The sequence below is a fragment of the Acanthopagrus latus genome, chromosome 8 (assembly GCF_904848185.1).
Source record: "Acanthopagrus latus isolate v.2019 chromosome 8, fAcaLat1.1, whole genome shotgun sequence".
Lineage (NCBI taxonomy): Eukaryota > Metazoa > Chordata > Actinopteri > Spariformes > Sparidae > Acanthopagrus > Acanthopagrus latus.
The window spans coordinates 25,174,689-25,202,339 of NC_051046.1; the positions used below are offsets into that span (position 1 = coordinate 25,174,689).

Below are 27,651 nucleotides of genomic sequence, written 5' to 3' on the forward strand. Positions count from 1 at the left end.
ACTGATCAGACTGGTGCCAGTTTTAATAGGCTTACAGACACGGCCATTTTCAAAATAGATTACTTCAGCGCAGCCACAACCGTTTCATATCTCCGTTTTATGCCCATCGGCTTTTAATGACCAGGAAAAATATTCCACCTGCAGGCTCTGCTGTATTCGACGGCTCGTGACGCATTTTGCTTTTTTATTCAGTGAAAGTGAAAGCCGGTTGGAAATTCACACCTTGGAAGGAGAGTCTTTACAAAAGCACAGTGGCATTTGATCCCGCGGGGAGGTCACGCATGTTTTTCTCTCCCGCCGACGAACAGACACGGAAAAACACGTCAGTTTAGTCAAAGGTTAAACTCTTAGAGTCCGGTAATTGGGTTTCTCTGACAAGCGCCTGCACGTAGTGTTTGTGAAAAGTTTTTAAAGTCCGGTAATTGGTTTGTGTTTTCTTTGAATCAAACTGACTCCCTGGTGAAATAAATCATTAATACTCCACCAACTTTTTCCCCCAAAATGATAAATCAGTGTCTTCTTAGGTCTCTTTAAAGCACGAACTGTTGGAGAAAAGCTTTCTCTCGTTCCCAAGTGGCGAGGTTGTTTCAAATTTTAATCTTTGATTAAACTTGTTCAGCTTGATTAAGCTTGTTGCTTCCTCTTTATCAGTGCTCATCTGTTTTTTTTTCCCCCAGCCTCATACAAACATCAAATCCTGCATTTCTGCCCAAACTTACCTACAAGTTGAATATCCTGGTTATTTCGGTTGCGTCGACACCCACGCGCCCACCCACACACGCCTGTGCACACACTCACGCATTTATCTCGTCGTACTCGAGAGAAGTCTTATTCACAACATTTAATCCGTTGCTGTAATCTTTTCACGACACATCAGCATGACATGCCTTATTCCTGCACTCAAGTCCTTAAATAGCCGGATGAAGAGGTGAGTGTCCTTGTCTCAAAAGCTTCAATTGGGTCCTCACAAAGACCATCACACGCACACACACACGCATGCGCACACACACACGTATACCACACACACACACACACACACACACACACACACACACACACACACACAAACGTTGCCCTAAATAGCCTCAAAGGTCTAATTTTCAGACTTTATTGATCCGGCCACAAGGCAATCTTCTAAGCAATGCTACGCCATTACTGCGGCCCAGATCAGATTCCCATTAGTTTCCACAGCACTTTTTCACTGTGTTTTGCTGAATGAATATTGTCATCCACCCAGCTCCCTCTGGCCTGAGATTCACCCCTGATTCAACACCAGCCACGTTCATTTATGAACATTACTGAATGTGGCGCTGAGAAGTGTTTTTTGTTTATGTACCAGTCGGGGATGCGTGCACAGGCAACGGGACGAAAACATTTTGGTGCAGTGTCATGATAGCTCATTACGGTCAGCAGTTAGAAAATGACACCACTTGCTGCAAAACAATAGAAAACACTTTTCTAGAGAGAAACTTTTTGGGGATATTTTGCCGATGCTGAAAAACACTTGACAGCTGTGAGAAATAAGGACTATCAGCCATAATAATGCAAAACTAGACAGCACCAATAGGTTAGCTAAAATTCTATAACTCAAAAAATCACTCTGTCATTTTCTTCTCATCCCCATGCTGATGGAAGGTCAGGTGTAGTTTCATAGTCCACAAAACATTTATGGAGCATCGCAGCAAAACGTACTGCAGTATTCTCCTAAACAATTCAAGTAGATGGAGATAAATGGCTCCAGACAACTCATCCAACATAATCCAAGACTCCAGGAGCCCGGAGATAAGTTAAAAAGTAGGTTAACCTTTTGTGAAATATTCACTGTAAGTGTTAGCTCGCACCTCGTCTAAAAGGTTTCAAGGACGTAAATAATGTATTTTTAAATCCATGTGGGATCTCTGGGGTTTCCGGAGACTTGTATAAGCCATTTTATGTCGTTTTACAGATGTTCTTCTATGTTTTAAAATGAGTCCCCATCTACTTCAGTTGCATAGGAGAATGCTGTATCGCTGCTCTGTTGTGAAGCTCCAGAAATGTTATCTGGACTATAAAACCATTACCCGACTTTCCTTTAACATGCGGGTGAGTAGATAACTCACTTTTCATTTTGGGGGGAATTGTCTCTTTAAAGGAACAGCACAGTGGTGGCTGTCATGATCAAGCTCTACAGTGGACATTTACTATGCTCTAACTTTACGAGAGACACGTGTGGTTTACAGCAGACCAGCTATAGATCAGTGGGCTAGGTTTCACTGTAATATTTTCAGTAACAGATTTGGTCTTTTCAGAGCACAACTGCCACTCCAAACAGATGTATTGTACAGTACGTGATCAGAGTGTGTTGTGCTTGAATCACTACATCCTGTCATTTACTTTATAAAACAGAAATATGGCAGGCTAATCCCGCTCAACCGGCCCATTATAGGATAAGGATACAATGACATTTACTCCAAACCAGTGTTTTTCAGTCCTGGTCCTGGAGGGCGTCTGTCTTGTAGATGTTTCCCTGCCTCATCACGCCTGCTCTGAATGAATGGGTCATTATGAGGCTTCAGCAGAGCTCGATGGTGAGCCGATCATTAGACTCAGGTGTGTTGAGGTGGGGAAACATCTAAAACATGCAGGGTATGAGCCACCAAGACCAGGACTGAAGAACACAACTCCCTTTAATTAAAAGTGGTGATAACAAATCTATTGGGAAATACTGCACACAGGGCATCCTATAATCAGCTGACTCCTCATAACACTGGTCAGGCCAGGAATGTTGTTTTGGACATAATCCTTGTGCCAACATTGACAGGGGTAAGGAGTTTTTGCTTGTTGTCATGTTGTCAAGAGACACCTCACTTTGCAGTTTAAGGTTTACCTGCAAAACATATCAACTTATAACACATGATGCATTGTTTTTACCTATCCAATAGCAAAAAGCAATGTAAAGTCATTAAAATGAGCTCCAATTCAGTCAATTATGAATCCAGTTTGGGTGGGACCAAGTTGTACACGGTCTGTTCCAATCAGATGGTTAAATCATGCAGTGGGTTTTAGGCTGTTCATGTCAGTTTTTTTTTTCAGATTCAGAACTCTTTAGGATTCACGTCATGATTTTTCTCAAAAGGGAAAAAAAAAGTCATGTAAAGCTTCTATCAAATACATGGGATCTTCCATGGCTGCTCTCCAAATCCTTTTTTAAATGATTTTTTGACGATCAGAAAATGCGAAATTATTAAATTTAGCTCCGAGGGCACCTTTAAAAATTAATAACCAAAAAAGGAATTTGGAGTACAGCCACTTTTTTTTTTTTGCAAAGTCTCTTGAATTTCATATTAGTTTTTGATTGATCCTCATTCAAGAAAATCAATGACATGAGCTGGGAGGCCTTGTGTGTGTGCGATGACCTAATTGTAAGTCTTAAGATGCACCCGCTGCCAATGATTCTTGAGAAGATTTTGATATTTCCTCCCCTGTGTGACGCCCTTAGGGACACGTGCGTCAAAGTCAGCTCCCCCTTTGAATAGTTTCTGCTGTCGCTTGGGGTCAGAAGCCTACACTCAAAAACAATCAGGCTCAAAACACTGACTCTAAGTATTTTAATTACATGTAATGTTCCATCTAATTCAATTAAATAAGTTTCACGCAAAGTGTCACACTTGATGCAAAATATGTTGAGTCAGAGCCAATGAATTAAATAACTTGTCTGGTTAGATCAAATGAATGCAGAACTATACTTGAACCTTATATGTTTATTCAAATATTACATATAGAGTTAAGGGGAACTTAACACAAACGTAATGTGTTATTCAAGGGTTCATTATTCGAGAATTATACATAAAAGTCGTGCATTTTAAATAGGTTGTACTGTCTCTTGTATTAAATGACACATCTAGTTATTTAATCTATTCACACTGACTCAACATGACAGAAAAAAACTTTGCATTAAATGTGCACTAAACTTATAGAATAACACAGAAAATGTACATGCAATTAAATTGATTAAGTCAAAGCAAATAATTTTTTCAGTGTAGTGAAGTGTAGATTTAGGTAAGGAGGAACACATATCGACAGAGAGACTGACCTTGATATAACATTCATAAAGGCAGTGCATATTCAATTAAAATAAATTCAAACCTTTATTTAAAAGGGATAAAAAAATCAGAAACAAACCAGTAAGTCTGCACAATTAGTCAAATTAACATTAAAATTGCAACACGGCCAAGTTTAATATCAGCAGAAGCTACAAAGAGCATTAGAATGAAATTATGGCGCTGAGATGTCCTGCTTTACACAGCCTGTTAATTTTTAGATAAACAGATACTAGTGACTTTTACATCTCTCAGTCAGGCACGGCCAACCAAGCTCATCATACAGGGTGCAGAGGTGAGTACTGCTGCTATCACTGGTAATGAAGCTTAGTGCTGTGATGGCTGTCATCCATGTTGGTTTAGGTGCAGGAAAATGCAGTTTATCACCGCAACTCCAAGTTAACACTGATCAGTAGCTCAGTGTGCTGTCTAAAACATCTGTGCTGCTGAAACAAACCAAACTTAAAGGGTTTCCACCCATTTAACACATTTAGAGATCGTGAGGAGTGCTACTGCATATGTGACAACAAGCAGTATAACGCCTTTTGTGGCTCCAGAGGAGGCCGTGTGTAATCTGATGATGTCACTCAATGGCGAAGTGGCATTGTGGGCAATGAAGCCGCCCAGTTTGGTCAAGCATTGCAGTCCTGTAGCGCTGCTGGACTCATTATGGACAGAATGAATTATTTTTATTGTTTTTAAGCCATTGAAGGCAAATTTACAGTTTCCATGGAGCCGCAAAAGGCTTTATGCTACTCCTGTCACATATGCAGTACTATTCTCTGACACCTGTAAACACATTCTAATGTGGGAAAATTGTCAGAGTTACACTTTAGTTTGAAAATGACCACCAGGACCTTCGGGCGAATATTTGGCAGCTTCGACTTGAGTGAAACTGGCGGGACATGACGGTGGCATGAAGTTGAAAGCTGTGGTCATTTACTGCCCTAAGTGAAAAAGTGCTCGACTGAGCGCTTGCCAATGAAATCCTCATCCTGTGAAACATCTCTCCCTCTCTCCCTCTCTGTCTCTCTCTCTCTCCCCCTCTGTCTGTCTCGTCCTCCTCTGCATACCCTTCCAGGCTTCCCTCCCTCGGCTGTGTCAAGTGGCTGAGGAGGAAAATGAGGAATGTTATGCATCGTCGACATTCGACAGATCATCAGGTATTCAGAGCCACATCCATCCATCCCGTTGGACACGGACACACACACACGCACAGAAATGATTCATTTCAGAAAGGAGAGGACTCAGAGGTAATCTGAAGGATTGGAAGAATCAGAATAAAATGATCTGAATGGGGAATAAGAAGGGCTGGGGGGAATAACATTACAAAAGACACTCCATATGAATAAAGAAAAAAAGAATAAAAAGCGATAGAAGTGCATGATAGAAGACCAGAGGAATATTTGAGTCTTTGATGTTGGCTGTGAAGACAGTTCCTGCTGCTTTTTGCCCCGCATCCTCAGGCCCCTTATCGTTACTTTGTTTCAGAACTCTTTTTTGTCTGGCGTTCATAGATGATTTCAAGATCAACATACCACTTGTGGCCATAAAAACACATTTGTTATTGTTTTACCAAGTATCAGTCGGAACGGGGTTACTCACTCATGCGAGGAGAGGTTGTTTGTTTCGTAAACGCAGTGTGTGAGAATATCCATTGACAGAGAATATCACAGACTGTTTTAAACCAAGATTCTGTAATCCCTCCCTGATTACTGCGGCAGGTACAGAGTAGATATTAACTTCCATTTCATTTTATGTTGCACATAATGTGTGTATATGCACTTCGGAATCGAAAAAAGGCCAAGTATCTCCAACCTACAAAGTGATTAGTTCCCCTTGCTGATCCTGTGCTGTGTAATTATATTCTGCCCGCTATCATGACATATCCCAGTAAAGCACCCTGAATACCTCTGTTATCTGGAAACATGTCACAGCGCGGTGGGTAAATTATGGTTTGCTAGAAGTCATTTGTCTTTTTTTTTGGAAGATTAAATTCCTCCACAAATATGAGCGAACAAATTATCTGTTCATTTGCTCTGCCTTTAATATCTCAAAGTAACTCGGCTGCAGCTAAATATCTGTTCACTAACGGGGAAAAGCGAACGCCTGGCTTTGAACTTGGCTGTGCCTGAAAAAAATGTTGAGTTTTAAGACACAGCCCCTCAGATTTGAACAAATTAGCATCATGTAGGCCAGATGAATAATACTGCATGATTCTGCGTCCCACAGGATGGGGATTAAATTGGCCCACAGGCCTCTCTTTGGGCAGCGCTGGCTCGGACTGAGGGCAGTCTGCTCTGCCGCGGGCTGAATACATTTACCTGCCATCTTTCCGTCCATCTGCCAAATTCATGTTGGGAATGTCAAAAATGTTTCACTAAGTGTCCTCTAGGCTTCTAAGTAGCACATTCAGAATTAAAGCAACATTATGGACTTACAACAGCTTCCAAATCATGTTAATGACACAAGTGTGTTGTCATAGGCTGAATGGTGTCTCTGTCTCAGTCACTCTGCCCCCATCACTTGTTTCTGCATTATGTAACTTCAGTTAGAGGGTAGGATCTTTACACACGTTTACATCGTGATATAGATTTTCAACACATCATGTTATTATGACTTTATGAGTTTTGTTTGTAGTGCAACTAAACTACATCTGAGGAGCTGTTACAGATCTGGGATTTGTATTTACGAAAGAGGTGCTGTACTCAGAAACTGTGCGTGCACCTAATCGGACAGAATGCTGATTTCTACACAATATTGTTTTAAAGAAACAGTTCACAGAAAAATACAAATTCAGTGTAATCCAACCTACAAGATCCCAAATAGTTAACCCTCCATGCAGGGTTGAACTTGCCCCCACATCAGACAGGGTTTGAGCGCCTTCAGCTTAGCAGCTAACGCAAAGATTATGGCTTTAAAAAGGGTGTGACTATTATAGCTTTTCAAATCAATTTGGGATCTTAGGCTCTTGGAGACTTATGGAGGATGTGTTTTCCTTTTTGTATATTTTAAAATCAATTTTATTCATATAGCCCAAAACCACAATTTCGTTGCCTTAGTGGGCTTTACAATCTGTACAGCCAGCGGCATCTATTGTGGCAATTATGGAAAAGTTTACAGCTGATTTTAGGAGTTCTTTCCTTTTTTTTTTTCTTTTTACAATTTTTTAAACCACTGAACTTATGAACAGCACGGAAATGAGCAGATATTGACTGGATTTTCATTCTTGAACTGGTTCTTTTAGCTCTTCATTGTGGATAGAATAAGCTCCTAGAATAAGACTCCTCATTGTGGCCTTGCCCATATCAATTAGTTACGTTTCAATAAACAGATAATGAAGGAGTGAAGGAGATCAAAAACGTACTAATACAAGTCAATTTCTTTATCAGCAGCACCTGCTGATTATGCTGCGTCCAGGAAAGAGAAAATGTGAAAGGCGCGGACGGAGACAGGACGGAGAAACGCCAACACAGCTGTTTCAGCGGCTGATTCAGTACTGCTGAGTACGACCCAGATAGACTTGGATGTTTCTGACGTCAAGGCACCGGTCAAAGCTATTAACTTTACTGACAATGGAGACAAGGCTTGGAGTGTCCTCAGAAGGCTGCTCTAGGTGCCAGGCTCGGTGCGTTGGCGGAGTCTAGCTCTGATTATGCGAGCCGCTTTATGGCAGCCAGGATATAATGCAGACGGTAAAATATAAATTTTTAATTTAGTCAAGCTACAGAGCATTTCAAAGTGGTGAAAAGCAGAAATACAAAGTCACACTCTCTTGGTGTTTAAAGCATTTTTCAGTGTCTCCATTAAAGGGCCAATAAGTGCCGCCTTTACAGCACCTAAGAATTTAAACGGCCCTGAATCTGCAGAAGGCTGATAGAGTTGTTGATTGGCCTCAGTGACTCGAGTATTACTTTACGGATGCTTCAGCCATGAAGGCTGAAATGTTTCACTCCACAAGCAAAACAGCACATGAGCAGCATTATTACAGCAAGGTGATAGATTGGCTCTTTGTTGCATTTCCTTCTAGATCTGGGCTCTAATTAGGCAGCTTTCTCATTATGGAAATGTGACTTTTTCATTTCTGTAAATGACAGACCCTCATCGCTCGACATTACTCATGCCCCCATACGCAGAGTCACTCTGATTCCTCAAAACTACTTTACATTATTAACTCCAACCACATAAAAGCGCAACTTCCTCTTGGACTGTGGAAATGTTTAAAGCTGCACTGGCCAATATCTTCACATCAACAATTGTTTCTTTCACTACGTGTGACACCATGGTACTTGCTTGAAGTGATTAGTTTGCGAGGCAGCTGGATTTGCAAGATCAAGTAATCACGCCAGCTCGCAAAATTATCCTGCTGGGCTTGAACTGATCAAAGTACTATGAGGAACTACTGGCAGCTGCGGGTGTGGCTCGGACGAGCCAAAGAGTCGACTGTTCGCTCGCCTTTAGGCATGAAACGAAACCTGGTTAGGTTGAGAGACTAAAACTAGTAGGTTAAGTTTTGGAAAAGATCACAGCTTGGGTTGAAAAAGCTGTGTTTTAATTTGTAACTTGCCCCATGTCACATAAATACACCACTCACGTGATGTAGGTTACATCATTTACCTAACTTGAAGCTGTGGTCAGACCAAACACGATACAAAGTTTAAGTCAATGCTGAGATGGAGGGAAGTGAGCGAGAAGGTCGGGCTACCTGCTACGTTATGGAAAATGCTCTCAGCACTGCACAGCATGGCTCTAATCGATCTGAACTCAATTCGTGGGAACAAGCATTTGAAAAGTGGTTTGCTTGTCGTCTGGCTGACAGACCTGACCAAGCATGAATTCAGGCTGTTTACAAGACAGCATTACAGTGTTACTTTCTCAACGTGCTCCTGATCCATTTACTGTGGTCAGATCACAGAGAGATCTCTGTGTTTTGGGTCCATACTGATGTGGTTCGTGGTTATTATTATTTTGTGAGTTACTAACCCTGCAATCAAAACTTGAGCGAGTAACACAAAGTGAATATTTTCTTCGTGTCTGGTCTGAACACGGCATTAAACACAAATCGCTCTTAGTCACAAACAGGATGCAAACACTGGTCTCATTGGAAGTGAGGTCCAGTGTATGACCCATCTGACCGGCTCAACCACCTCCAACTGTGCTGGAGGGGTAACTACAGCATTTAAATCTTATGAATAGAACTACTGTAACTGGTGGTAGCGCACTCCCTCTGTTGATATAATTGGTTGACATTAGCCCATGGTGGATGCTGACAGACGGATGGTTCATCCAATAACCTGCAAAGTATTTTTTGTCCACCAGTTTCTAGAGGTGCCTTTCAAGATGGTTTTGTGATGCAAGCCATCCGGTGTGAGGTTCCGTAGTGATCAACCCAAAGAAGGAACTACCACCAATTTTGTAGTTGCTTTAACCTATCTGGTCCACAAATCTGTTCTCACCAACACAGCCAAAAGTTCAGATCAACAAACTGTACCCTACCTGTCCAGGACCAAATAAGTAACTGATTTAGGACCTGGCTGGGGAACATAAAAGATGATCTAAAATTATGTGCAAATAATGGACTTTCATTTATCAGGTGGACACAGACAAAACTCATACAAAACTTAATGCAGGGATAATATTTAAATGTAGTGTTTCCAACCAAACCCCCAGGAAAAGCGCCAGGCTTTGAAGGAAACTTTCGGAGTGCCAAACCGTGTGATGACATCACATAATGAACCAGGGTACTTACACTGTGAAAGAGGCAGCTGTGAAAAGGTGTTTTTTTAGCGTGACAGTCAATGTGAAATGGCTCGTTTGACGACCATAATTTGAAAAACATTTGGAAAGTATCAAAGATCGCATGATTGGATGATTATTTCCATTCAAATTAGGTGGCTGCTACACGGGAAGCTAGCCAGCTCGGTCGACGGAAGTCTGCAGTGTGCACACTCTGTGGGCCCCACAATCCAGAGGAGCCAGGTCATTTTATACCCAGGAAGTCATTTTGGCTCCATGTTCATCCATGTTCTTAAGTGGCTCTGCTGCCTCCACGTAGCCACAAAAAACAAATAAACTAAAACAACAACAATGAAAGAATTCATGTAGCTTTCAAAGTGATGCTGATGATTTCACAATATTCTTAATTCATTTTGATGTTTGAAAACTGGGACAACATATCGAACGTGTTCTCACACAGCCTTTTTGTTGTGCAGAGAATAAAGGGATATCACTCACACACATATAATGTAACCTCATGCAATAGTTGCTCTCTCTAAATCCCCCATTTAAAACCACAAAGGCTGCAGGAGAGTGCAATTATCCGCTGACAACAACCTCTCCTAAGATCTCTGTGTGTGATCAGGCTGCTTGCGTCTGAAGAGGAAGAGAAGAGAGACAATGGAACGTAAGTGGATAAAATGAGAGTCCACTGACCTGTGGCGTCATGCCATGACAGAGGTACATGATGGGAACGTTGTCGGTGTCCGGCCCCTGGTCCAAACACAGGTTGTCTCTCAGGCTGTTCTTCAACTGGAGAAACGAGACAGAGATAACAACAGGTGAAAACGAGGCGAGGGACAAAGTGAAAATGAAAAAGGGGCCTCCAGTGATGACAAAACTCGAAAGACGCCAGTTTTATCATCTGAATATTAGAAACGCAATAAGGAAGAGGAGACGGACAACTCTCATACACATCTAGTCATCAAATTTGCAGCACTGTGAAATAAACTGCGCTCCCAGCTCGATGCTTTTTCAGGCTGTCAGAATTTGGCAGCTTTTGATTTGATCCCAAAAACACAGAATAGAAAAAGACAGCACACCTTCAGGCCGATTTCACCTTCATCTTTGTCTCTCGACAAAAACCTCAATAAGACCCGTGTGGCTTCAAATGCTGTTTTTTGTTGTTGTTGTTGTTGCTCTTTTATTTCAGATTTACAGGCTTTATTTAGATTTCTTTGAGGGAGTAGTTCAATATTTTTGTAAATAGTGTTCTCAGCTGCCTTTCTGACAGCGAGAAGAAAAGACTGTATCGGTGTCATGTCTGTGTGTTCAGTTAGAGTCCAGATGAGCTCAGTAGCGGTTAGCATAAACACGGGAGGCAGAGAGTATGCTAACTGCTATGCTCGCTCCTAGAAACACTCTAAAAACAAAAAATTGTGTTATTCACATTCTGTCTCTTTTTTGTTGAACCCATACATAAACAGTGTAACAACTTTACATTAAGCTAGGCTAACTCTACTCTGGTTCTGTAGCCTATAGAGTGATGTAGCTTGTAGTCCCATGAGTTTTTTTGAACTGGTTTTTGGCTAAGTGCCTGAAATAAGGTTACATGTGTTGTTCTGCGACATAAAATACATTATTAAATGTCACACAATTCAATTACAAAGCGCTTACGCACCTTTAAAAACTGCAGTTGCTGACAAGTTGCTAAATGAGACATGAGGTTAAACGTCACCACGGCGAACACTCATCTGCTCACTAACCCATCTGTACAGGCTGACTTTAGTTACAAACAACTGCAACTTGTAGGATTAATAATTTATAGAAAATGTGTAGAGCAGTTGTAGTGGTGATGTTTAAGTCACGTGATCTCAACGTGAGTATGTTTTCTAGCTTAACATTAGCTTCCAGCAATTTAAATCACACCCGGAAACTCACAAAGGTGGTGTTCATCTGCGACGATCATCTTGCTGAACAAAACGTGCAGTTATCATGAACCTGTTTGCCACTGAGCCACTGATTTTTGGCAGCATTCCAAAATCCAATGTAACGATCCCATAGGCTTTCTGTCGAGGGAAACAGGGCGGTGCTAACTTCTGGGTAAGCTTACAAAAAGACGTCATCCCTACAGCACTCTATTACGCACCGAGAAGATTTATATCAGTAATCTCACCTCACTCTCAGACAGGAGAGTGAGATCACTGCTTCTAAAAGGTTAAAATAGTCCTTGAAACTCAAAAATACACATGACTGCTTTCATTTATAGATGTGATTTCAGAATTCTTTGTGCACACTTCATGTAGAGGACAAGCAAGCATGTCTTTTCTCCCTGCATCCCTCTCTTTCCCCTCTATCCGTCTCTCCTATCCATCTCTACATAATTAATTACTCCATTATGACAGAGCGGTACACTACACGGCTCTAACTTTGTGGCCAAAGTGAAGACAAATGGAACCACTGTAGGCTAATTACTGTGTGCCAGGAGAAAGTCATACAAACACTTTACACTACCCTTCAACTCTTTTTTTTTTTTTTTCTGGCAGCCGCCGAGTAATATCTCAGAGAGGAAAAGCATCTGTACTTTTTGGATGGCAGCTTACTCCTATAATTTGGCCATATTCCACCGAGAATTACAGACTAATTGTGCAATATGTGTTAATTAACACGGGGCAATCAATACACCTCAGTTTGTCCTTGCTCCTTCAAACATTTACAAGAAAGGGTCAAGCCGGCATATTTTAAAGGAAGAGTCTGGTTTATTCTCCATCAGTGTCTCTGTCTGCAGATTGCGTCAAGCAGGACAGATGGGAATAGGTTTGCAGTGAAAAAACGATGATGCGCTGGTTCTCTGTGCTACTCTTAAATTGGACTCTTAGGTTAATCACTGCAATTTCCTTCCAGACCCACTTTTAGGCAAAGGCTTCAATGGCTGATCAGTCAGTTCTGGTTTAAAACAACTATGAGAGTTGATCCAGATGATATTTGATTACCTGATCCTGCTTAGTTACTGCCAGTTATTTCAAATGTTTAACTTTAACTAGTTTATTGTTGATGTTTGCTATTGCTCTGCAGGGTAGCAGAGCAACACTTTGTCTCTGGCATTTAAAAGCTTGCATGGAAATGAGAAGCAAGAGCAAACAAATCTGCAGACCTATCTAATTAAAGTAGCCATCATCAATATTCCCATCCAGACAAAGTACCACATGATTACTTCTGTTTGACAATAACTGTTTATACTTAAAATTATTATCAACTCATTCTGCATTTCCCCCTCAGCTCTATTTTGTTTCTTGGCCCCCAACTTTAATGTGCTGTTTAAGTCTCATCATTCTCATAAGCAAACCGTCCAGGCCAAGCAGCCAGCAGTTTTGAGCAAAAACAAGAATTGGGGTTATATGGCTCTGTGCAGCAGTGAAGATGCTGTTCCAGAGCTGTGGTGCTGAATAATGGGCAACACATTTATCCGCAAAATGGTATGACATCGCTTTGAAATTGACCTGTGATCTCTCAAATCTAATCAGTTCAACCTTGAGTGGAAGTGGACACGTAGTTGAAATATGGAGAATTTCCCTCAAGGCATTCTTGAGTTATCGCGTCCACAACATGGAGCGGCCAGGCAGACAACCCGAACACATAATCCCCCCGGCCACGGCTATCGCCAGCAGAGAACGTAAAAGACACAATATCCACACCTGCACAGCAACATACCACAGACAGACAAGTTTAGTGACTAGCTCTGTCCATTAAAGCTGCAAAACAGGCAGTGCAACGGCAGAAAGGCAGGTTCATCAGAGCTTTTAAAGAGCGTTTTTTCCCCCCCTGGAGACACTTGTTTTGCATCGCTGGTTACAAAATGTTGACAACAGTGACACTGACACAAACAGTAAATGTACTTTAAAGCCAAAACCATGACATAAAAGAGGCTAAACGGGTCAGTAGAGCTCCAGACTTTGTGACCCCTTTCGCATTACAACTACTTATTCTCTCAATTTCAAGGTAAAAATAATAATCAAAATTAAAGCATTTGAAATAGCATCTAAATGTTAATGCTTTTAGACTGGGGTAATCTCACTGACTTAAATGCACACACAAATTTAAAGAGCATAGATTCCAAAGCTCCCTTTAGAGGGAACTGCTGAAGTGATAGTTCATGTAGTACTTTGTAAACAGTGTGTGGCAGCCATCCTAAATCATGCCATTAGAGTGACCTTTAAAAAGTGGTGATTTGAATAGCAATGCCCGTCTATTCAAGCTCTGTGGTATTAGAATAGGTCTGCTTTATCAATCCTCATAAATGTTTGCAAAACAGCAACATTAATATCTAAAGACAAATGTGAGGATTTATTAGCTGTTTCCCAAACTCTTACTAAAGTCTAAGTCCAAAGTTGCAGTTGTTTGAGTGCATGGTGAGTGAACAAAGAGAACGACCTTCATCTTCTACTAATGCCTTCAACATACACCGTGCAAAAGCCTTTCTTCTCCGTCCGCTGAATAGTGCCCAGTCATCCCACTCACTGTTTAGACAGATCACAGACTACATCTCTGGCTCAGTTCACTCGGTGCATCCCACCACCTCCTCGTGCTCCTCTGCAGTCACATCACACACAGACCTGTGAGCTTTCCTGCGCAGTTCTTGATCTGCTCCTGAAGGCCGAGCCGAGCTTTCTACTTCACAGTGTCTCACATTGCTGTCACACTTATCACAGTGGCTGACGAAAGGAAATCCATTTTTTCTGTTACCGTATTTCTCAGAGAGGTCAGAGGTCACGCTCAGCTGCACCTGGGTTATTGGTAGGTTGTAGTTTCTTGCTTAAAGGAGAACTTCGGTCGATTTAATCATGCAGCTTCGTTGCTCAAGCTACCCTTGACTTGCCAGTACTGAAGACGTGAACACATTTGGTCCAACCATTACAGGGCTCCGTGAACGGAGAGTTATCATCGATGAAAAAAAGACTACAGACAACATTCCATGCAGTAGATCTTGAGATACTTCAGTCCGCACAAAAGTGGTGGACCGACTGACATTGCCACCAATGACAGAGCCACAATGCTAGCAAGGCTAAAAATGTTGTGTTGTGTTGGTAACATATGCTATTCAGGTGCTTTATTTCACAACCATGGGGACATTTGTATTGGGAAAAAAGTTACAGAAAATATTGAAGTGTTAAATTTGTTGATAAAAACAATTAAATCGGTGTCTTGGATGGACAGAAATATTGGGTGGACTGTACATGAAAACATGTTAAACTGATGCAATAGGTCATCACACTGCACACAAGTGTCACATTTAAAGCCACATTTAATCCTAATATCGCATATCCTCTTTGGTCAGTATTTACCTTTGTGTTGGAAGTGCATTCATCCAGCTCCAGCTTCTGTTTCATGTTAAATAAGAGATGAGTGAACGAACAGATGGCACCACACCACAACACTTGTTGTACTCCCTCCAACTGCGATCTCCTGTGAGAGTTTGTCTTAGTCAAATATGTAATCTTCATATCTACATCTCTCAGATGTCACCGTGGCAACGCTTTCATCTCACACGCTCAAAGCCGAGCCCCCGCACATGCTCAGTCGGGTCAACAGATAACTCCAGCCAGCTCGCAAGTGTTTACTGAACAACAGGCACACGAGACTCAGTCACCGCTGCCGCAACAGAGAAGAACCACACCGGCCTGTCATCCATCATCGCTTCACACATTCATATCCAGTGACAGACTTGAATTCAGGCAAAGTCGATAAAGACCTTTTCAGCCTAAAGGGAACAGGTTCTGTGTCATGGTAATATTCAGACCGCATTCAAAAGTTCTGTGTTTAAAAAAGTGAAAAAAGAAAAAGTCGAAGAAGTGGCAATCAAAAAATCACAATCAAAAATGAAATTAATAAATTATTAGAACTTGGACTCAGCAAAGAAGAAGTACATTTTTCTTCCACTATCAGCAGAGCACTCTGTGAGCGGTGGGATAATTCCGCTCAGCTTTCAACAGATTACTGTCATTTTTCAATTATGCAAAATCCTCCCACAGCCGTTAGCTGAAGAGAGGAATAGCCATGCAGAAATTAAGTGGTATAAAAAGGTTCGCCCTTTCAATACCCCGCTGCTGTGATTTGAAGTGAGCTCTTACAGCAGAGAAGTATATATATATATATATATATATATATATATATATATATATATATATATATATATATATATCTATATATATATATATATATATTTATATATATATATATATATGTATATATGTATATATATGTATATATACTTCATACACCTCATGTTCTGCGTTCAGTTATACTCAATGTTAATAGAAAAGTTAAAGTTTCACAGGTTACAATACTTGGAAAAGTTTTGTTGAAATGTGATAAACATTTATCAGATGGCTCTACCTGAGGAAGTTTTAGTTGCTTTCCTTGAAATCACATGACCACACAATAAAACACTGCTCTATATATATGCAACATAAATTCACCATCATGCATCAGATCTACATTTATCAAGGTTGAAGCCTGAGTGACGAAAAAATGGCAAAACTGATTTAAATCTAGCTGGAAAAAAAAACAAACTCTAATTTTGCTTCAGCTGTGATGGACATGTAAGAGTTTTACAGCCAGGAAAAGTTTTGTTTTGATGGAAAAGTTCAGGTACTTTAATAAATGTCATTACTTCACTATCTATCTATCTATCTATCTATCTATCTATCTATCTATCTATCTATCTATCTATCTATCTATCTATCTATCTATCTATCTATCTATCTATCTATCTATCTATCTATCTATCTATCTATCTATCTATCTACAAAACATCAGTTCACATTTAAATAAATCCTAAAGCAGTGATTTACTCTGAAATGAACTGCCTGTGTCAAACAGATGAAGTATAGTGACAACCTTTACCACTCGGCTGAACACAACATTAAAAAAACATGACAGCTTAGTGCAACACTTTGGTTCCTTTATCTTAATAAAAACAAGTTAATTGTTGGAGCACACCAATAGGAGTCTCAATAAATGTGTTTCCTTCTTCGTTAAAATGGCGCCGGAGAGGACAAATGAAAATCTGTTGACACATTTTTAAAGCTCCCTGCTGGTGAGCTGCCACAACAGAGATGTATTCATTTTTGATGGCGCTAAAGGAGCATCTTGTTCCTATAACACAATGAATTCAGATACTCCTGAATACTTCATGTTCTGTTTTGAGGCACCCAGTGGGGACTGAGTGAGGGAGTGTACAGTGTTGAGTTTCTCAAACTGTGGGCTGGGATCCAGACTTGTCCCTTTAACACTTTAAATAACAAGCCCATTTTTCATCGTGATAATAAATTGATTTATTCGAATTGAGGGAAATATTTAGAAATCCCCGGGCTGAGAAAATAACATTTAACTCACCACTCCGTAAGCAACCGTGTCGCTGTAGGATCGGAGCTCGGGGTAGATGTTAGACAGGAACCAGCTGAACGGTCGGCACTTGAGTCTGGCTCGCAGGGCTTTCCTCTGAGAAATGTCCCCGATGTCTATTCCTGAGTTCTAGAGAAGGAAATAAAAAACAAACACAAAGCATGAGCGCAAACATGAACTTCTCCAGTGTTGCAAGAAATCAAAAATAATGAGCACAGAAGTCAGAATCCTTGGAGTGGCGATGCACGCATTTCAAAAAATAACTGAGCAAGACATCAAGTGTCTTGAGTGGAAATCAGTCAGTGAAGAGAGGCTGAAGTGAGGACGATTTTTGCAAAAAAAAGTGTGACACCGAAGATTCTGGACCGTATAATCAGAAAAATGGATGACTGAATACACTGGCAAAATTTAGTTATTGATTTCTCAAGTCGGCCGAGGAAAAAAATCCAAACTTTTGCTGGTTCCAGTTTCTCAAATGGGAGAAAATACTGCTGTTCTTTGTTTGAATCCGTTGTAAATTTGATTCCCAGTTAGCTGGATACAACAAACAACATGACACAACGTCACAAAACTGAAACAATATTCATGACTAGTCATCATTTGAAGCCCCATGTTAGGTAAAAGCGGCTGTGAGCACCTTTTCTAAAAGGTATAGTTATGTCTCACATAACAGACAAGGCTAATAGTTAACAGACTTAAGGGAAGACCAGTGAGCAGAGACAAGTAAGCATCAGAGGAGATTCTGAGAGAATGAGTCAGGACATGAAGGCTGGTATTAAAGGTCTTATGCTGTAATGATTAAGCGATGCGATGAAAAGGTGAGACAAAGGCAGTTGACTGCACAGTCACAGAACAGTGTGATGTGCAGCATAGTGTGTATATGTACACATGTATACAGGTACATCCAGTACATACTGTATATACACAAGTATGGAGCATAAATCTTTGGAATCTGTTCTGTTGTAGCCAAGATATCTTTCTGATTCAGTCGTATGAAAAAACAACAACAACAACAAAAGAAACACATTAAAAAAACATAAAAATAAACAAGGACAGCCTCGGGGATCTACACACAGAACACCGAGCATCTTCAGGCGGACAAAACTTGGAGTGGACGAGGAAAATGGAAATACTCAATCAAAGTAACACAAAAGAGTATTTGAGAGAATGCACATAGTTCCAGTTCATTCCATCACTGGGTTTGACCATTCAAATGCAAATCTGGACTCTGTAGGAGCAGACCTGAGGATTCTTAGTTTCAATTGTACGTTACTCAAAACAATCATGTCTCAGTCATTATTATGCTATAATTGTATACCTAGAGATATATTTCATTTTTGCTGACAGAGAAATCATACACACTGGACCCTTGAGCTGCAATGGTGCATGTTTTTGGGAATATTTTGGTCTTTTGGACCTGGCAACCCTGCTCAACCCCTCAGTAGGTCTAAAAGCTTGGTGTGTCACAGTAACGTTGTTTTAAAATGTAATAAACCTGTAGTACTCACTCATAACATCAATAATACCACGTGCACCCACAGCACAGCCACCCTCCACAGGTGCGTTCAAACATTACTTATACACAAGTGATCCTCCAGTGGGCCGACACGATGGATCCACTCACGGTTGCTAGGAGATGTGTGACACAGCCTCTGAACATAAATAAGCATGTAAGCAATTACGCCCACACACACGCTCCCACACAGAGATAACGAGCATAGTATCAGACTGCCACACACACATGCACACACACACACACACACAAGTAATGTTTACCTGTAGTGGAACGTTCCAGGCCATGTAGACGTGGCTCCTGTACTGGTCCATCCAGACGTCGGCCACCCTCAGAGCATTCCGACGCACGAGGGCTGTCAGGTTGGCCGTGTAGGGTTTGTGGGCGCGCTCGATGTGTGCAATCCTGGAGCAGGGCAGGACCTCCACGCTGCCGCCGCACTGCCACACCTTTGTTGCACACACATAAACACACACAGGTCAGCAACTTCAGAGATTTTCCAAAATATAAGTATTGGTATTCTTGTACTTTTCACGCCAGTTAAACCTTTATCCTCTAAATGGGGGATTAAGTCCCCACTGAGTCTCAACAGCCTGCTTGATTGAATTAGTGTGAATAGAAAGGTATCACTGGGGCTCGTGAATGCCCACCCAGATGCTTGCTATGTTTACCAGTTTGCAGTTTGATGGTGGCAGGAGCTGTCGTACACAGGCCTAGTCAACATCATGACAGGCTCATGAAATATGAAATAAATGTTCTAATGTGGTTCACCAGGAAAGAAACATAAGTGTGCAGCCCTCTGACATGCTCTGACTGATGGAACTATTCAAGGCCTATATTTATTCAAGGTGTACATATTTTATAAGCATGTATATGTTAGAGGGTGAATGAGCTCCATGGGTGGCCAATTTCTATGTGTGGCTTTAAATCTCCCACCTGCCGGGTGACATTTTGCCTCTCTTAATTTATTAATCTTCACTGAGAAGTTCCAGGGCCTATACCTGTTATTCTATAACCGTCAGCCCTGATGACAACTGATTGCAGCTCAATTTATCAACCTCTGGTGATTTCAGCACCTTTAAGTGCTTCAGAGCTACTCAATCTTTAAAGGTGCACTATGTAGTTTTGGGGAAGAAAAGATAAAAACTGTCACTTTTTTTTAAATAAGCATACTAAGTGACCTCAAAAGATGACTTTACTTTTACTTTGTTTATATTCGGCGCACCCTGACACTTTTCTAGCTTCAAACAGTGTTCTGCAATCAGCTTGTTCATCATTCAGCAATGGAGAAAATAAATATTTTCTTAGTTTGTGTTATTACTTTATTAATATTGTAAATGTTAAAATTTTAAGTTTGAATTTCTTCTCCAAAACTCCATAGCACAGCTTAAACTTAACTCAGTCCTTATAATTCAATAAAAGCTAGGGTTGGTAAGTTGGTAAGCCTATTCAGAAAGCAAGCTAACCACACAAGAATGGAAAACCTGACAGTGCGGTAAGCACTACCAGTCGCCATGTTAATTGTTTACATTTCTTCTGATGATGTCAGGTGTTTTCTTACATGTGAGTGAGAAATACTCTCAAAGCACTTTCAAAGCACTTTCAAGACTTCTTACATGCACACCTAACTATAACCTAACTATAATACACACCAATGTTAAGGGAAAAAATCCTTAATCTCCTTTCAGTTTTTCAAGGTCGCCTGACACATTCGCAATTTTCAGACATGTTTCTGACTTTCGTGAAGTAATCCCAATTTTGGTGACAGCCCTGCTAAAAAAATTCCCCTTAGGAGTTTGGTGTACTGACAAAACAAGCGCTGGGAAATGAGGACTTAAATAGAAATGCCTGTTCTCACTATTCCAGTCCTGCACTTTGTTTGTGTGTTTGCGCTATAATCCCTCCTGCCGGCCAGCCTCCTCCTCTGTATCCTTCTGAAAGCAAAGAGCTACTGGAGAACAACAGCAAAACTGTGGCACTGGCCCGGCGCCCAGGCAGGAGCACCAGCTACAGCCAAATTCTGAGATAATACACGCTCCCCCGAGAAATACCTCAACGTTCTCTATAAAGGATTTACAACACGGGGTTAGAGTCTAAGGAGCTATTCTTCGAGCATAACAATCTATGTCTGAGCGTGTGGGTGTGCTCAGGGAGATAGGGAACGAGACGGGGAAGAAAGCGGCCAGTGAAGAGAAAGAGGAGCGATTCAGAAAGAGTGTGGGACATAAAACAGTGAAGGAAGGTGAAGGTATAGCGGTGAAGGAAGATAAAGTGGGATGTTTAGAAAGAGGAAGAAAGTGAAATAGAGGGGGAGAGAGAATAAAAGCTCCTTTCCAAAAGCTTTTTCATTATTTTCTAAAATTTTTTTTTGGTTTCAATCTTCTTTCAAAATAAAAGCCTACCCCTGCGGGATAAAACAAGGTCATATGCCGGCTGCTACCCAATAAAACATCACGGGACGCCATTGTGATGTCGAGCAGCTGTAGTTAATGTGTGTGCGTGCGTTTGCATCCATCCAACACTTGGAACTTGTGTCTGGCCAGTCTGTATGTGTGTCACCCAGACAAGACGCAGCACATTTACATCCCTAATTGTCTCTCAGTCTGACGTCTTTGGTTTAACGTGGAACAAGTCCTGCTGGCGGACCTGTGTTCTTAAAAGTTTTAATGAGAAAATGAGAGCCGAACGGCGACAACAAATGAAGTTGTGAATAATAAATCACGGCGAGGACGGCCGCCCGTTGTGATGAAAAAGCCGGAATGAGACAATGAGCGCTAAATATGTGCAAAATATTACACCACGCCGCATATGAAGCCTCATAAAAGCAGTCTTTATCACAATGGGAGCATGCAGGCCAGAGATACGCAGTGCTTCTGCAGAAACTGGGAGGTGGGAAAGAAATCCCATGGCTGATAACAAAAGGCGCCTGTGTTTGGCATGAGGGAGATAGAAATAGAACAAATCGGCTCGGTTCTAACTTAAACCTTGGGTTGAACTCGACGCATGATGAATTAGTCAGAGTAGGAGCAATGCCCTTGGGACGAAGGACTGATTCTGTCAAAATATCACTGCTGATTTTCATGATCACTGATCTGCAAACAGCTCTTTTGCCGCGCAGTCTTCCGCTTTGACAGAAAACGGAAATATTGACATTTCTTGTCATTCCTGATGTGTTTATAGTCAAATCTGCGCGGTGTGAAATAACTGACACTGACGACGTGTTTGTGTGTGCCTAGGCGGGCTATATTAGATGTCAGGCTCTGACTTCAAACCTCCCTGTGGCACTGGAAGTGTTTGCTGTGGAAGAGAAATGTCAGCAGCGAATGATGTTCTTGCTAACCTTTTGCTGCCTTTTCAACCGTTCAGAAACCTCACATAGAGACAGACAGACCCTGAACACAACCCTGACGTTCCGACAACCACACAAACAGGCTCAACAGTGGCTTTTCAAGTGTCTCTCCGCTGAAATGGGGTTCACTTCAGTTCAGCGTTTGTCTCGTTTGTCACAATATTTGCAGCAGAGGGCAACTGATTTGCAGCACTGTGCCTGACTCCTGGCCCTCAATCAGCGCACAGGCCAAAGTGTAATGTGGGCAGAGCTGCCGACAGCTGGAGGCGTCTGATGCGGGGTCAGAAAAACACGAACCGCCGGGGTCGCGGTGGCGTCGGTGAGATCTCCTCCCATGGAGAGACCATCTGTTTGTGGCCTTGCTGCATATGCTGCGCCGAATAAGCCGTCCAAGTCTCCCCTGCGCCAGCGTCTACAGGTGTACAAGCAATTTGTCTCTACAGCAGGGGCTTATATCGGAGAATTATATGCCAAACAAAAGCTCTGTAATAAGAGAATAACCCCTCTGGATGGAACAGAAGAAGTCATGGTCACTGCACTGCAAGGAGCTAAGGAGAAAGCCATTATCAGGCTTGTTGTAGTTGACTGTTGAGGCCTGACATTCAAGACTCCTATGGAGAGAGTCAAGGCCGGGCCCAGCACAAAAGCCTTTTACGAGCCACATTACTGTGCCGAGACAACAGGACACTTTTAAGCTTTGGGCAGATTTAGTCATTTATATTCATGACATCATATAATGTTTATGATATCAGGTCAAAGCCATTTTAATAGAAATAGCTAGAGCGCCATTAAAACGGCGTTATGATCATCTTTTGCTTGTTTGAGCTGAAGCTGAACCCATTCGGCTCCTGCTGTCACGGCAACGCGAGACACCCAAACTGATTCTCGCTCACTCACAGAGGAGTGGAAATGTCAAAGATCCGCGGCGATGCGTGAGTGGAAGATTCCACGCCAATGCAGAGACACAGCATGATCGGCAGTGTGCAGCTGACACAAAATCATGGTCTCATGTCGTCGGTTGTTGGTTTCTTTGCCTCGGCTCAGCAATAAAGTCGCAACGTTGTTCCCTTGGATTGAGCTGTGGACAAACATCAGGCCAATGTTACGATCTGTATGTTGCGAGACATGGCGGATGGAGGCAGCAAGCGATATAAAGACACCCAGTATTTTGAAAGCACTCACAGGGCGACATTTCAGTTTCAGACAAAACTGGCCACTCAACCAATACTACACACATTAAGTGGTTTCACCCTGAGCTGAACATCTGCAAACATAAAGAACACAGCAAGCCCAGCCAACCAGCCAACAATTAAAGAGGCGCTGTCAACTTTGCCATCCAACTTTAAGAGAGGTGTGTGCAGCAGTGTGTTTGTAATGTCACACGAGAGCTGCTACGTGAAACCTTTAGGGTCAGATCACTTGTATAGTGAACTGCAGACAGATGTTTCAATTCTGCAATGTTTATGTACCGCGGCAGGTCAAACCGACACTGGTATTGAAAAGATTTTATTTTGTAGGTAATGACGGTTGAAATCCAATTTAGATTTATCTTACTGTTCGTATTAAATCATGAAAACGTAGCTGTGTGTGGTAAGAACTAAAACTGAGGATGCCATACACTGAGACGCATCAAGATCCATGTGACGAATCGTCAGCGGGTGAATCGTAATCACCTCTGCTTGCTCAGCCTTCACCAGGGTGTCACTGTGCCTGAAGTCAACAACATGTGCAGAGGACAATCTGCATGGAGGCGGGGTGTTGGGCAGCAAAAACTAACCAGGGAAAGTGTGGGATGAATTCCCCTAATCCCTCTGAGCAGGCAACATCTGCCACCAAGGATGACAGTAGATAACAGCTGTTTCGTTATATTCCCTACTGTTTCCTTGTACATAAGTTTCCCCAAATAATCAGCATGTGGAGACACATACATACATTATTTTTTAATTTATGTATCACTAAGGAATCAAACTCACCTACTGTGTACATTGTTATCATTCATTTTATTACTTCACTGTACATTCTGATGGTGTTGTGTGCTGTAGTGGAAAAGTACCCTGACTTAACCAAACATGAGTTGTCAGTGCTTCCATGTTAAAGCAGCTAAAACCTGCAGAAAGAGTCGAGAGCCCAGATATCTCTGGATTATGTCAAGTGCTAAATTGCATACAGTCAAAAGCAAGTGTCCATGTTGAAAAACAGCCTACACAAAGAGCAAAACGCACAGAGCTATATACACCTGCAAGTTTGGGCCTGTGAACCCCAATATAAACAATATGTTCTGGGATGTCAAATTCCATTGGCTCCAAGGTGCCTCAATCATCTGGTGGCTGGTGTGTGAGTGGCTCAGGAGAGAGGGGAGGGCGCAGAGAGCGGGCCTCACGTGTAGGCGATCACCTGTTGGCTGTTGTAGGCTCCAGGGCAGACATAGAATCTTTTACATGGTTAAATACGGTGTCAATACGTTTTTTGACAGGCATCCGCATTCGCAGTTTGTCACTATTTTGGTGCCACTGAAAGGTTTTATTGTTAACCTTCTCTAAATGTGCCGTTCCATCACCACCCTACCACTGCACTCACATCACAATACCGCTGTTTCTCGAATCATCTGCCCCCTAAAGTGGTTGCCAGTTTGTCGTCACTATCGTTAATGCTAACATCACTAATACTAGCTATTGTTAATATCGCCAACGCTAGCTAGCCAATGTTAGGGCGTCAAAGTGTGCTGGGCTCATCGAGGCTAACAATGTAGAAATCTTATTAGAAGCTAGAACCAACTGTTGACACTGACCTGACAACTCAGTCATAATAACGTTTAAAAGCAAAAGTAAGAAGAAAAAAAAATTGCCCCAGATGTCTGTGTGGATAATTTGACAAAACCACTTCAATGTCTTCACTCCAAACATTATCTGCCCTCAGAAGAAGCTGTCAACAGCGGCCCGGCTCCTGAGGAGCTATATAGATACAATCCATACATTCACACCAAGTGGAGAGTGGGCTATTACTGTGATTTGAATGGTTGCCAATTACCGTCCAAAGCCACTGTTCAGTGTCAGTGCGGGAAGTAGTGCGCTCCTTATATAACCAGGCTGAATGTGAGGCAGTAGATGTCATGGTGATGGCTGTGTAGCTGGTCTTACTTTGAGTGTGTATCCTTGAAGCCATGTAACTGATTTGCTTTTTTATTAACTCTAACCTGGTGATGTGAGGAAGCAACAACTAAACACGTCACTGGACACCATAAGACAAAAGTTAGTGACAGCGTAGCACAGTGCAGTCTGTGTTTTATCCATTTCGAGGACAATACAGTTATTACCCGGTCATCCGGCCTTCGGCTCTCCTGTCATCAATTGTCCACAGCTGTCCAAATAAATCTCAACCTGACATGGTCAAGCCTGACAGTATTATGCATTTTTCAGAGTGTGATGCGTTGTTAACCCAGTGGCTTGGATCAGCATCCGTCGAGCCCGGGCTGATAATCAAACCTGCGCTTCACTGACACTTCACTGTAAATCACTCGGCGCTGAGCCTGAGTCAACAGTTTCTCTGGGATGTCTCCCATGTCCGTTCTGTCTCGAAGCTGTTCCAACAGTTAGCGTCCTCCGGGGAGTGATTTGCCGTCTCAAGAGGACGGTGCTTTGTCAGAGCCCTTAGCCTCTGGAGACCAGATTAGAGATGAAATCCCTGCAGTAACGGTTAATGCCATGACTGCAGTTGAGCTCGCTGAAAAAGACTCTAAACCTGTTAGTTGCTGCAAGAAACTGCAACACTATCAAAACAGGAAAATTAATTTCATCATGACTTAATACGCGTCGAGCAATGTAGCTTCATTTTAGTCCTAATGTCATTTCATTACGTTAAATCATCATGCTATCTGTCAGCCGCTACATCATTAGTAACCCGCTCAGTTTTCTTGAGTCAGACTGAATGAATAATGTGAATGACTGATAAAGACCTCATTCTGTCAAAGGAAAGGTCATTTTTTTCCCTCTCTATGCCGGACATGTCTGCTATTCAGGATATTTCAATTTGGCAGGTGTCAGCAGCGGATGCCTCTCTGGCATGCATTGTGTTAAATATTCTTAGTGTATGCAGGGCTGTGCACGGGGCTGCAGGAAGGTATAGTTGGCACGCGGTTGCCATGGCTGTGCGGCTCAGGATGTGCAGGTTTGTGGAGCCGACTCACCCTGATGCCGAGCTCCACATTTTCTCCGCCGTAAATTTCCATGCCTTCGTCTAGCAGGCCAATCTCCTCAAAGTACCTCCTGTCGACAACAAAGCAGCCAATCAGAGCAGGGCTCCTAAAATAGAGAGTGAAGGGAGGGAAGAGAGGAGGTCAGAGAAAAGAAAGAGATAAAAAAAACAAAAAAACAAAGAAGAGGTTTAAATGTAAAATATTCTTTAAGGCACACAAACACAGTCCTAACCCCACAGTTAACCCCACACTGGAAATCAAGGCCCCCGAAGGTCTCTTTGTCGAGCACGCTGCACATTTGATGCTCTTCACTAAAGCCTTAGCGTGTCATGACAAATCTACGGCGCATAGCTCACTTACAAATGATCCAGCTGTCAAAATGATGCTGTCACCTAACACAACAAATTCAGGACATTTTGAGGAAACCGGTGGGGGGAAAGCAACCAGATCTTTCATCAACATCAAACTGAATCAACAAGAGTGAAAAATAACTCTTATTAGTATTCATGCTGTCAGTCCCACACATGTCCTCTTATCAAAATGAAATACAGCACCGCTGCAAAAACAGCTTGTTCGGGTGAATTCCTCTTCCCTGTGGATATACGGATTGGCAAACAGCCAGCAACTCTGGAACCCCAAATGCTAATGTAAAACAATGAGGCCCTCCCACCACTGGCTCTGAACACACACACACTCTTCTCTGAAGCTTCCAGATAGCAGCACAGTATCAGAAATCATACAGCAATCAAGAGTGTAGTTTTCCACTCCTCAATGCAAACATTACAACACATCTTTTGCTCCAAACAAATAAAGAATATAAGTCATTGACAGTTGGATTTCCAGCATGATTTTAAGTATGGAACAGTGGTACTGGCCTAAAAGTGACAGTGTGCAGCTAGCATTTTTGTATTTCAAGTAGCCGATAATTGTGTTAGCATTATTTGTTTTTTGTTTATTTGTCCGCATGTTTATTTTTAGGCAGGTATCACTGCCAGTAATTCTGGTCCCTAAACCTAACTGAAACCTTATTTAAGCCCAAAACATTTTTCCTAAACCTAACCAGATAGTTTTGTTGCCTACCGACCACTAAAAATAATAACGACTAATAATACATTTTTGTATAAAAATATACAAAAAAACCCAAAACAAGAACAAACAAAAAAATGCAGTGAAGTAAGGAAGTGAACACTGTCTGTTAGCTGGACATGCTGGACATGCATCCCTGTCTCCTGTATTTGACCCTCTCACCCACCACAGCCTCCTTACTTAACCTTTCCTAAATACCAATATCCAATAAGGAGGCACTGAAGAATGAGTACAAGCCAGTCACAGCACAGTAGGGTGGGACTAGGAGAAACTAAATGACTCAGACAGGGGGCGGAGGTGAGTGGGCCAGTTT

At 41.9% G+C, this 27,651-nt stretch overlaps 1 protein-coding gene across 2 annotated transcripts in view; it reads right to left on the reverse strand.

The window, feature by feature from the left end:
* Positions 1-27,651, reverse strand: part of LOC119025075 (polypeptide N-acetylgalactosaminyltransferase 18-like) — a 164,469-nt gene that overhangs the window by 24,612 nt on the left and 112,206 nt on the right. For both annotated transcript variants that reach the window (XM_037108398.1, XM_037108399.1), the window contains exons 6-9: positions 26,244-26,358; positions 18,975-19,160; positions 17,190-17,327; positions 10,512-10,607 (exon numbers count right to left, since the gene is read on the reverse strand). In XM_037108398.1, coding sequence (XP_036964293.1) covers positions 10,512-10,607; positions 17,190-17,327; positions 18,975-19,160; positions 26,244-26,358 — 535 coding nt within the window. The remainder of the gene's footprint in view (positions 1-10,511; positions 10,608-17,189; positions 17,328-18,974; positions 19,161-26,243; positions 26,359-27,651) is intronic.